This window comes from Lonchura striata, chromosome 8, assembly GCF_050655825.1.
Source record: "Lonchura striata isolate lonStrDom1 chromosome 8, ASM5065582v1, whole genome shotgun sequence".
In the NCBI taxonomy this organism is placed as follows: domain Eukaryota; kingdom Metazoa; phylum Chordata; class Aves; order Passeriformes; family Estrildidae; genus Lonchura; species Lonchura striata.
This window is the reverse complement of record NC_140710.1, coordinates 2162999-2175418: the sequence shown is the minus strand read 5'-3', so window position 1 is coordinate 2175418 and position 12420 is coordinate 2162999. Positions and strand designations below refer to the sequence as shown.

The following is a 12420-nucleotide window of genomic DNA, read 5'->3' as shown; positions in this document are numbered from 1 at the left end:
GGAAGTTCCCAATTCCAGCTTTCCTGTACAGCTTGGAGTAGTTGTAGCTCAAAATGTTGGTAGCAGTAAAAAAACCATTTAATAAAGTCAGTGTCCAAACTGCATTTTGCATCCAACCTCCTGGAGCATTTTGTTAAGTCTGGGGTTGCCTCTTGCTTCCTGTTCTGCTGGAAATTTGGGGTTCAATCCTTTTATTGAGGATGCAATTCCCACCTTTTCAGCTGGCACACACAGCACAGGAAAGCAGAAGTTCCTGGAAATGTTTACAAATATTGACCATTCTCTTTCCATTTGCAAGTCATATGCTGCAGGAATATTTTCATTTTATTTATGCTAATTCAGGATTTTCCCACTGAGAAAGCCAGCTCTCCCTGTCTCCACTGTTTTGATTGCCTTTCAAACAATATTTTCAAGGAAAGGAAATGGAATCTTATTTTGAAAATTGATGTCAGCTTTGGGTGAAAACACATTTAAGCTTCAAGCTCCCACTGAGGCAGTTGTTTGCTTGGGTAAATAGGAATGTTAGCATTTCCTCCAGTTTTAAGGGATTTTAATTGCATTCAAAGATAAAATAAATAAAGGACATCTTGTCCTGGAGCTGAAGAAGAGGTGGAAGGGGTGGGTTTCCCTTTCCCCTGACCTGCTGCCTCTTGTGTATTTTACACTTCCCTACATTTTGGACACCCGTGTGTGACAAATACTTGTCAAACAAAAGCTGAGCAGATTTACAACTGCTCCACTCCAAGTGAGCCCTTCCTGCCAAAACTTTATGACTTCATTTTCTTCCCCCAGTTTTCCACTCTGTTGGTTCAAACAGACAGACCCAGGCTCAGGTCAGACAGAGGTCATTTCACTTTCATTACTAAAATATAATTTACAATATGCCAGACCTAAACAAGTTTTAGCCTAAAGGATTTGGGTAATATAAACCATCTGTTCCTCAACAATATAGCTAATTTCCTGCCATCATTGTGCAGTCTGCTGGGCTGCCTGCTTAAATGGCTTTATTATTATTATTATTATCATCATTATGGTGATTATTAATGCAGTGTTTGTATAAAAGCAGTAAGTGATCAATACAATTAGAATGAATTCATGCAAAAACGGCTTTTTGCTATGATTATTTGAAATGTCAGGTTTTTTCCCACATTGCCACTGGAAAGCTGGCCTTGCATGATTTCAGGAATGCAAATGCCAATGTTTACACTAATTTACAGAACCTAGATCCCAAACTCATTAACCTTAAATTACTACCTGTGGATTTACTGAGGGCCCTAAATGAGTGGGTTTGGGTGTTACAAGTGGAAGTTGGGAATAATGCAGGTTCTTTATGGCCCAGGAGTGAGTATCTGCACACCAAAGGGCAATAAATGTTTAAAAGGTTTGCCTTTCTCCTTTGAGAAACTCACTGTCAGAGTTTCAGGATGGATCAGAAAAGTGGGAGCAGAAACAGACTCTGCTGTTCCTGGAAGGGTTAACAGCAAAGTCAAGGGAGAATTGGCTACAAGGACATGGTTTTTAAAACAAAACCATCTTTTTCCTGCTAGAACTCCAGGCCCTGGCCCAGAAAACACTTCAGCATGGACCTCTTAGAGCATGGGAATTTCCTCAATTCCTGAAATTAGTCACATTCAATTGGAAGGACAGAAATGCCCAAGGCCAAATGCTGAGATGCCGATGGTTCCTGCATCTGTGTGGATCCAATTCTTGTTGTATTTGACCTTGTGGAGAGGATGGAAAGGAATTCTTTTTGTTGCCTTTGGGAGCGTGGTGATCCCGCTTGGATCCCGGCGTCCCTCGGGCTGTGCCTGCCACCAGTGGCATCGCTGCTGCTGTGTCCAGCTCCTGGGCTCCCACACGTGCTGCACTGAGAGGTTTCACTTTAAAAAGGCTCTTTTCAGTCCTGACCTGTTGTGGTGTTTCTCCCGCAGAGCAAAGCCAAGGAGCTGCCCCTCTCCGCCGTTCGCTTCATGGAGGAGCTGGGGGAGTGCGCTTTTGGGAAGATCTACAAGGGCCACCTCTACCTGCCCGGCATGGACCACGCCCAGCTCGTGGCCATCAAGACCCTCAAGGACTTCAACAACCCGCAGCAGTGGGCGGAATTCCAGCAGGAAGCGTCCCTGATGGCCGAGCTGCACCACCCCAACATCGTGTGCCTGCTGGGCGTGGTGACGCAGGAGCAGCCCGTGTGCCTCCTGTTCGAGTACACCAACCAGGGCGACCTGCACGAGTTCCTGGTCATGCGCTCGCCCCACTCCGACGTCGGCTGCAGCAGCGACGAGGACGGCACGGTCAAGTCCAGCCTGGACCACGGCGACTTCCTGCACATCGCCGTGCAGATCGCCGCTGGCATGGAGTACCTGGCCGGCCACTTCTTCGTCCACAAGGACCTGGCCGCCCGCAACATCCTGATCGGGGAGCAGCTCCACGTGAAGATCTCCGACCTGGGGCTCTCCAGAGAGATCTACTCGGCCGACTATTACAGGGTGCAGAACAAGTCCCTGCTGCCCATCCGCTGGATGCCCCCCGAGGCCATCATGTACGGCAAGTTCTCCTCCGACTCCGACATTTGGTCCTTCGGGGTGGTTTTGTGGGAAATATTCAGCTTCGGCCTTCAGCCCTACTACGGCTTCAGCAACCAGGAGGTGATCGAGATGATCCGGAAGCGGCAGCTGCTGCCGTGCTCCGAGGACTGTCCCCCCAGGATGTACAGCCTGATGACGGAGTGCTGGCACGACCTGCCCTCGCGCCGGCCGCGCTTCAAGGAGATCCACGCGCGCCTTCGCTCCTGGGAGGGGCTCTCCAGCCACACCAGCTCCACCACCCCCTCGGGCGGCAACGCCACCACCCAGACCACCTCGCTGAGCGCCAGCCCCGTCAGCAACCTCAGCAACCCCAGGTACCCCAACTACATGTTCCCGGCGCAGGGCATCCCCCAGGGCCAGCTGGCGGGGTTCATGGGGCCGCCGCTGGCGCAGAACCAGCGCTACATCCCCATCAACGGGTACCCCATCCCGCCGGGCTACGCCGCCTTCCCCGCGCCCCACTTCCCCCCGCAGGCTGCCCCCAGGGTGATCCAGCACTGCCCCCCTCCCAAGAGCCGCTCGCCCAGCAGCGCCAGCGGCTCCACCAGCACGGGCCACGTCACCAGCCTGCCGTCGTCGGGCTCCAACCAGGAAGCCAACATTCCCCTGCTGTCCCACATGGCCATTCCCAGCCACCCGGCGGGCATGGGCGTGCCCGTGTTCGGCGGCAAAACTCAAAAACCCTACAAAATGGACTCCAAGCAGTCCTCCCTGCTGGGGGACCCCAGCATCCACGGACCCAACGACTCGGTGATCTCGGCGGAGTTGTAAATACGCGAGGCCTTTGTAAATAGAACCCTTTGGGCGCAGGCTCGAAAGGGCCAGGAGAGATTTTTCTTTTTTTCCCCCTTATTCGAATATTTTATTGAAGATCCTTTTCTGGCTGTTGGACACGCATCGCAGCAAAGTGTCTTCTGTGAAGTTTCACTGCTCGCCAGGATGGGCAGGCACGACCAGACGGATCCTCCTGGTGGGAATCCTCAGCCTTGGCCACGATTCTCCAAGTGCCACCAGCAATTCAAAGAGAGGCAGAGGGAATCCGAGGGGTTTTTTTAAAATAAAAACATTTTATCCGATGCTTTTTCACGGCTTTTTGAAGCTCCGGCGTGGTTTGAATCACAGGAACCTTTTTTTAATGCTGAAAACCATATTTTAATATTTGTCTCTTTTTTTAGGAGATACAAAGATTCGGAGATCTGGGTGTGCAATTTCAGTGCCAATAGGGAAAATATTTGTAAATGTTGCAGTCGAGGATTGTGTTTCAAATATATGATCTGAGAGCTGAATCAATTACTTCAGGTGGGATTTTGGTCTTCGGTTCGGTCGGGAGTCTGAACTCGGATTCGTACCAAAAAATGTCATTTATGTGACAGCACAAATGCTGGAGTTACCAGCTTGCAGTCTCCAAACCTCATCTGCTGCTGGCTGCTAAGGACAGCTGGAGCTCTTAAGGAATTGCCTTAAAGGAAATGAAATTAAAGGGCTTTAATTTCAGAACCTGAATCAACTTCTTCAAAGATAACGTTTCACGATCTAAGTCGCTCAAGCAGGAATTTTATATCCTTTTGTTGCTATGCAACTGTGTAATGGAAAAACGCCAAACCACAATTTTAGAGACGACAATCAGTTTCCCCAGGAATATTTATTGTGTCATTTCAGTGACTCTGACTCCAGTAACCCTGGAAAAAGGGAGGCTCACATTCCATCAGGCAGCAAATCCATCGATAGCAGTTGTGTCGAATAATGTGAATTAGTGCCGATTTTCCACTTAGAAATGCACCATTTGTGTCATTAAAAAACCCATTCAGGTAGAACCAATTGAGATTCTTCATTTGAAACCACTTTAATGAGTTACACACGTGCTGTGTACGGTACATTTTCCACAGACTCTTTTTTTGTACTGAATAATATTTTTATTGTCCACAAAAAACAATCTTTTTGCTCAAGTTGACAATGTTGTATAATAGGACTTTATTTTTATCTTTTTGCACAAAAGTGTGATGATGGTTTTGTACAGCAGAAGTGAAAATACATCTCTGCATTTTATATCTTGGGGCTGTTTCTTTTGATTTTTACCCTGATGTAGATGTTCCTGAAATATATTATGGTGATACTCAGCCACTACCTTATACAAATAATCTTTCTTTGTTTTCACTGCATGCTTTTAATCACTGTATTACTTGATGATTGAGTTATTAATTATGGGCATTTCAATTAGGCAAGCATGGGAAAAAAAAAATGTAATAACAAAGGCTATTTTATAACTGAGATATGTGCATTTTTGTATTTCACGTGCCAGAGATGATATTAAACACTGATTATTTTATGCTGCTGTTGATTAAAACGTTGTTTTACCACGAACACCTCGGCATTTCCTGCATCCTGAAGGACGTGGAAGGATCCGTGGCTCCCAGTTTCCAGGGAAGCTCAGCTGCTGTCAGCCAAGCATCCTTGGCTTTAATCAGGAATTAGGAATAACCAAATTCCTTCAGGAGCAGCGGTGGGGTCATAAAATAATCCTCACACACTTTGTGGTTTTACGTTCAAACCGCTCACGGCTCAGTTTGAGGTTTTTCCTTTATTTCAAAGCTGGGTCCTTGAGGTTAAAGTATTTTTAGGCATGAGCCAGCTCTGAAGAACACACCTGGAAAGCCTTGGGAAGAGCTCTCCCTGCCCTGCCTCCCTCTCAGCAGGGGAAAATCTGGGAATTCTGAGGCTGAAATCACAGCCTGGCTCCCACCTGCTGCAGAGGGAGGTAACAGAGAGGCAGGAGCTCCTCGGGGAGAGATGAGAGGGAGAAACCCAAAGAAACCAGTGAGGCCATGTGGAAAATAAACGTTGCCAGAAATGGAGGGGTCCCTCCTCAGTGGGAATGCAGACATGGGATGGAAGCTGGCTTTGTGGCAAACAAAGGGAGAGGGAATATTCCAGGTGCTAAATCATCATCCCTTCCTTCTTCAAGGAGAGAGCACAGCCAGGGATGTTGGAAATGCAGCAGTCCTGGCTGGATGGAGGAGCTCTGGAGGACTGGGAATAAAACCCTGCATAAACCGTGTTCACTGAGCCTTCAGTCTGGACAGCCTCATCCCCTCCAGGCTGGTTGTGTTGCTGTGAAAGACAATAAATATCTGCTGATGTGAAGAGCACTGAGGCAGAGGCTGAAATGGGGATTTGGTCCCTTTGTTCCCACAGAGGAGGGACTGGGCTGGAATTCTGCATTCCCTGAGCTGCCTGTGCAGAAATGAGGGCTGGAAAGCTCAGAGCTCACCAGGATGTGTTTATTCAGGGATGGTCAGCAGGGAACCTGTGCCTTGCTTTGCAGGAAGAAGGATTTCCAGGAAGGTTTGGGAATCCTCAATCCCATTTCCTTGTCCCGTGATCTGCGTTCACCAGGAGAGCCCCGAAACAGCTCCCAGCTGCCAGGAGAACATTCCAAGCACAAACTCCTGCTGGATCCAAGGCTCTGCAGTGTGTGCTTACCTCCCACATCCACTGGCTCCCGTTCCTGCACATCCTTCAGGAGGAATTTGGGTTTTGGGCAGGATTCACCTCAAGGTGTCTGAGTTTGGCTTTGCCTGCTCCAAACGGGGTTGGGCATCCAAAGGAGATGGTTTGGCTTGGGAGGAACCTTCAATCCCATTCCGTGGCAGGGACACCTCCCACTGTCCCAGGAGCTCCAAACCCCAGTGTCCAGCCTGGCCTTGGGCACTGCCAGGGACCCAGGGGCAGCCCCAGTGGGAATTCCTTCCCATTATCCCATCGATGTGAGGGATTTGACGGTGCAGCCCGAGCTCCAGGTGGTTCAGGTGTGAGCACAGGGGTTCTAAAGCAGAGTCCCCAGCCAGCAAAAAGAGGCATTTGAGCACAGTTGCTCTAAAGAACATTTTTGCACAAACCTCACAATATTTTTGCAAAATCACTAGATTAAAAAAAAAAAAAAAAAAAAAGTCAAATTTGCATTTGCAGAGAAATTTGACCGCATCTTTCTTGTGTGTTACAATATTTTAACCAGTGATTCTTTATGAATTCGTGGTTCTGTGGTCAGGGGGTGGAATGAGCAGCTGGTTCTGCTGCAGAACATCCATGGGGAAAAATGGGAAAATTCCCTTTCCATGGGTCTGGAAGCTCTCAAAAATGTGATGTCTGTGCAATCCAAGCAGCAATTTTTTATCTTGCTGTGGGCTATCTTTTATAGGAGCAGAGAGAATATTGCCCCCCAGTTGGTCACTCTCCAGCCCATGGTATTTCTGCCTGTTTGATCTCCCCCAGATTAAAGTTCAGCCCATTGCAGGGCAGTTTATATTGCTGAGGTAATAGAAAATTATTAAAAACAGAGAGAGACACAATATTGGGGCTGCACATCAAAAGCTCTTTAAGACAAAGGAGGGAAAATTGACTCAAAACTGGAATTATTGGAATCATCTGTGGTGTCCTTTATTTCCCATTTAACAGTGCAACACACTTGGGAATGGTGCTGGGCTGGTTCTGGGCCTTAATTTGCTGAGTTACCCTAAATCCTGTGGTTTATCTGCTCCTGCAGAGGGAACAGCAGCTCTTGGTAAATGAGTTTTGACCTTGAGACACAAGGGAGGATTCTGCAGTGCTGTAACCTTCAACTGTGCGGAGAATTTGGGTTCTTTTAATGGAATTTAAAAGCAGAAACCTCTGTTAGATTTATAAGGAACACGTGGGATTATAAACCACGAGTGGTGCTGGGAGCAGGATCTGTGTAAATCCAATGGGTTTGTTGGGCATTTCCAGAGTTTATCAGAAACCCAAGAACATTTTGGAGCAGCAAGGAAAGCAAGGATTCCCAATCCCCCTCACTGAGTGCTGGGTTCATCCTGAGCTGTGGAGGGCAGAGCCATGGCATGGGTCCCCATGGCAGGGGCAGTGCTGGGATTTGGATTTTGGGGTGGGTCAGCCCCTGGCTCCGGGTGCTTGGAGCCACTGGGGAATGGGCAAAACATCCCATCCGTGGAAAAATACCCTTGAGTGGGAGCTCAGCTGCCTCTGCTCACCAATTCCTGCACCTGGGGTGGGGCAGTCCCAGCACAAAGAGGTGGAGAGAGCCCTGGCAGAAGGATGTGGGTGGGGTGGGTGAGGTCCACCTGCCCCATCCCTCTGTGCTGGGATCCAGAACCTCCTGAGCTCCTCTCCCAGGCTCAGGTGAGTCCCCACCTGCAGAGCTGCCCCAACCTTGGAGCAGGACCTGGAGCTGCTGCAGAGAGCCCAGAGGAACCCCCGGAGCTGCTGCAGGGCTGGAGCCCCTCTGGAGCCAGGCTGGGAGAGCTGGGGGGGCTCCCTGGAGAGGAGAAGGATCCAGGGAGAGCTCAGAGCCCCTGGGAATGTTCCCCTGGAGAGGAGAAGGATCCAGGGAGAGCTCAGAGCCCCTGGGAATGTTCCCCTGGAGAGGAGAAGGATCCAGGGAGAGCTCAGAGCCCCTGGGAATGTTCCCCTGGAGAGGAGAAGGATCCAGGAGAGCTCAGAGCCCCTGGGAATGTTCCCCTGGAGAGGAGAAGGATCCAGGGAGAGCTCAGAGCCCCTGGGAATGTTCCCCTGGAGAGGAGAAGGATCCAGGGAGAGCTCAGAGCCCCTGGGAATGCTCCCCTGGAGAGGAGAAGGATCCAGGGAGAGCTCAGAGCCCCGGGCAGGGCCTGGAGAAGGACTGGGACAAGGCAGGGAGGGACAGGACACAGGGAATGGCTTTAATTCTTAATTCCAGGTTCCTGCTGGAATGACCATCCCACAAATTCACATCTAAACTTTTGCTGCTCCACCTCTGCTCTCAATCTGCTTTTCCATATGTTTGGGCAGCTTTACTGCCTTGGAAAAAGGCTTGTGCCAAGGGATTGAGGATACTGCTGGAGAAGGAGATGGAACCAGTGGATTTTTGGTGTGACTCCACACAGCCATGCTGCCCTGCCCCTGTGGAATGGGTCATTCCCTCCTCTCCCAGCTGCCTGCAGAGCTGGATCATTCCAGGAGCTGCCAGGAGGAGTTCAGGCTGCTCAGAGGGCAGCAGGTCCCAGTGGGAGCAGGGGAAAGCCCCATGAGATGCCGAGTGTGTGGAGCCACCTTCATCCCAGCTGGAAAACTCTGAGTGTGTGTCCTGTGTGCCAGAGTCTGAGGGGTCACATCCAGGGGAACCGATTTGGCAGTGCAGGATAAATAAAAATAAAAATGTTTGGACACTAAATTATGGCATAGCAGCCATCAGTAGCAGAAATAGGATAATTATTTCAAAATAGGCTCATGTAAGTCATAGCCTGAATGAGGGATGTTTTCCCCAAACGTAGTTTGCATAAAATGGACGAGATATTGGATAAAAGTTAATTTTAACTTGTGTTGGACAAAGTTATCTCCTGCTGACAAACCTCTGGTCCTGAGGAAACGCCTTCCTCAGCAGCCAGGCTGTGGGATTGCACAAGGAGCCATAAATCCCATTTCCCAATCCTGAGAGCTCAGCCCTGCAGCAGAGACGCTGCTCCTCTCCAGCAGTGCTGCGTGGGCAGCTCCTCTGGGCCATAATTCATGTTTTATTTCCTTGTCTCCAGGTTCCTCTCAGCCCTGAGAAGGGGCAGAGGGCTCAGCGGAGCGGGATCAGGGCTGGGGGTGCTCTGATCCTACAGAAGCTGCCTGGGGCAGGGCTGGATGGCCCCAGGCTGGTGCTCAGGGATGGATCCTGTCCTGCTTCAAGCATGGATCGTGTCCTGATTTGGGCACAGCCTCTTTTCCTCCCACTGTTTTCCCTCCTGCTGATGAGGGCACTGGGGTTTCTTCCCTGCTGGCACTTCTGGGGCTTTGTGCAGCTCCCAGAAATGTCCCTGCTCCTGGCAGCCTGTGGAGGGTGACAGAAATGTCCCCATCCAGGTGTGGCTCTGATCCTGCAGGGATTCCAAACTCTTGGGTTGATGTTAACACCAGGTGGAGAGGCCAGACTGGGCAATTTGGCAATGGCCAGAGGGAATCTGGGGATCCCTGGGGCTGGAAAAGCCCTCCAGGGTCATCGAGTCCAGCTCTTCCACCTGCACTGTCACATCCACAGGGATTTAAAATCCCCCCAGGGACGGGGACTCAGCACTGCCCTGGGCAATTCCTTTTCCATGAGGAATATTCCCAATATCCCAAAACCCTGAGTGACTGCAGGCTCTGGAGTTGAGTTCATCTTCTCATCAAAAATGCCCAGAGAGGATAGAATTAATTCTCTGGTTTTATTTTTTTATGGAATTGTAGCATCATAGAATCAATAAGGTTGGTAAAGGTCGCTAAAATTGAGTGCATGTATTCTGCAGCACTGCCAAGGCCACCACTGACCCCGTCCCCAAGTGCCACATGCACAGGGATCTGAAATCCCTCCAGGGATGGGGACTCCACTGATGCCTCAGGTTTTAAATTTATATTTTCACATTCTGAGCTGCTTTAGTGTGTGGGTCTGGGCTTCACACCAGGGGATGCTGAGCTCTGTGCACAGAGCAGGGAGACAAAACAATTCCTGCTCCAGCTGGGCACCAAGGACAAATGATCCAAACCTCAGCCCAGGAGCACAAACAGCGTGGGCTGGAGAGAGAAAAACAAGCAGGGTGGGACTGATGGGCTGGAGCTGGAATGGGACAATGAACTCCAAGGTGCCAATGGAGCAGAACTGATCCCAGGGAGAGCCCCGGGAGCGCTCGTGCATTTTGGGACCATTTTGGGTCATTTGGGTGCAGCCCTGGCTGGGCTCTGGTGCTGCCCAAGGTGGATCCAGGGAGGAGATGCTTTGGATAAATAAATCCCTGCTTTATCCTGCAGTGTCTCCCTCCAGGATAAGGACCCAGGGGCACCTTCCAAGTAGGATTTGCTCCATGTTTCTGTTAATTTTATCAGGGAATTTGTCATCAGCATTTGCTGAAATACAACAGGGAACTGCAGAGCCACTAAATGTCCAAAAGGCTTGGCTAAAGTAACAGCTCCTGCCAGGAGAGATTTATTCTGCATAGGAAAATTGGGATTTAGCTGGGAAACCAGGCTAACACCCCAGAGACAGAGAGTTTGAGTTGTTTAAAAATACAAGATATGCATTGCAAACAACCTCTGGTCCCTTTGGTGCCCTGTGACAAAGCTGCTTTCCCTGGGAGTCTCACAGGATGTTCCCCCTCGTGCCACGGATCCGTTTGGGAAGCGTGGATTGACTTCCTCAGCAGCTCCGAGAAGCAGGAAGAAAATGAACATTTCACTTGTGAGCAGGTGAGGAAACAGATGGAGATTTGTGTCTTTTCTGGTGGAAAACATCGAGATTTCTTTTCTGTAGTGGCTGTGGCTGTGAAAATGCACATCCCTGAGCTGGGATGAGTGGGGTCTGGGCTGTTCCCTCTGCAGGCAGGAATGATTCCCATTCCCTGCTGCAGCCCAGGGGAGCAGATGATGACAGCAGGGGCTGGGCTGGAGCTGTGGCCGGCACCAGGGAAGGGGAAATCCCTGGATTTACACTCATGATCTCCTGGGAGCCAGCTGCTCCAGAGGCAGGGCCCCACCAGCTCTCTGCACTTCAGAAAGGGCTTGAAGGCAGCTGATAATCTCATTTTTCACTTTTCTGCCATCAGGATGAGAGTTGAGATGGGTGATAAAGTGTTTTATTTTGCCACGCGGCTCTCTGTTATTTCCTGTCCTCTGGTTTTGTCAGGTTTAGGGGGTTTTTTTGGACAAATTATTCCAGATTTTATTTCCTCGGAGCACTCTTGGCCTTTCTTCCTGTCCTCATTCCCACCACATGAAATGATCCTCTCCCCTCCATGTCTGCAGGATTTTTCCAAACATCTTTGTTTTGATGGTGATTAAAACGAATTGTGGAGCCGAGTGCCATTCCTGGCTCGTTCCTGGGAATTAGAACAGGATGAGGGAGAAATTAAAGGAGTGAGAAAATCCAGATGCAAGTGAAGAGCTCACTGTGATTATTGTGGGCAGAAAGCAGCCAGTGCAGCACATTAGGGTTGTGTAATTGTGCTAATTAAGAATGAAATCAGGGCTTTGAGAGTTTGTAGAGCCTTGGGTGTTCTGGTTTCTCTAGGGGGTGATTTCAAATACATTGGCAGAAAATACAGCAAACAGGCAGAGCAGAAAGGGGGGGAAAAACAATATAATTTAATTTAGGGAAATAGTTTTGCAGTGTGTTTGAAAGAGTCTGCACCCAGAAGATAACAGTGTCTGGTTTTAAAATTTCTATTTATTATTAAATACTAGTGCTTTTAAATTATTGAAAATATTTTTAAGAAACAAAATCAGCATATTCATTATTCATAAATCAATATTAAGAATAATTCACACTTCCCAAACCATTCTAAAACCTCCTGAACCTGTACATTCCACGGAGTTCACAGAATTCTGCTGAACCTGTACATTTGAATGTTGGGTTTCTTGGAGTGAGCAAGAAGTTGAGTTTGGAAAGCAAAAGTTGTAGTGGGGAATCAGAGCCGGTGTCCTGGAGGTCAGGGCTGAGACAAAGCTGGGATTTGGGAAGTTCTGGTGTTTTCTCCCTGACACCCAGCTGGGTTCTCCACCCCCAAACCCAGCACAAATCCAGAATCACCCGCTGGATTTCAAGGGAATAGAGAGAAAACAAAACTCTCCTTTTAGAACCCCTCATCCAAAAGTCTCCTCCTGCTCAGGTGTTTCTGAGGAATGGAGGAGCAGAGGAAAAAACCTATTTTTTTTTTTTTTTTTTTTCCCAGAGGGAGGTCCATAAATTCCCTCTAAAATTCCCCACAAAAGGAATGGCCCTGGAGTCCTTCAGCAGGGAACGCTCCTCCCTGGCATTCCCAGCACTGAATTCCCTTTTCCAAGCTTTTTCAAGGAT

General features: G+C 49.2%; 1 protein-coding gene across 2 annotated transcripts in view; it reads left to right on the top strand.

Annotated features, from left to right (window-relative positions):
* ROR1 (ROR family WNT receptor 1) overlaps nucleotides 1-12120 on the top strand; it is a 158712-nt gene extending 146592 nt beyond the window's left edge. The window contains exon 10 of one of the 2 annotated variants that reach the window (XM_085586130.1): nucleotides 1932-12120. In XM_085586130.1, coding sequence (XP_085442256.1) covers nucleotides 1932-3356 — 1425 coding nt within the window. In that variant the 3' untranslated portion in view covers nucleotides 3357-12120. The remainder of the gene's footprint in view (nucleotides 1-1931) is intronic. The other variant, XM_077785317.2, reaches the window with a different exon arrangement.
* The last annotated feature ends 300 nt before the right edge of the window (nucleotides 12121-12420 follow it).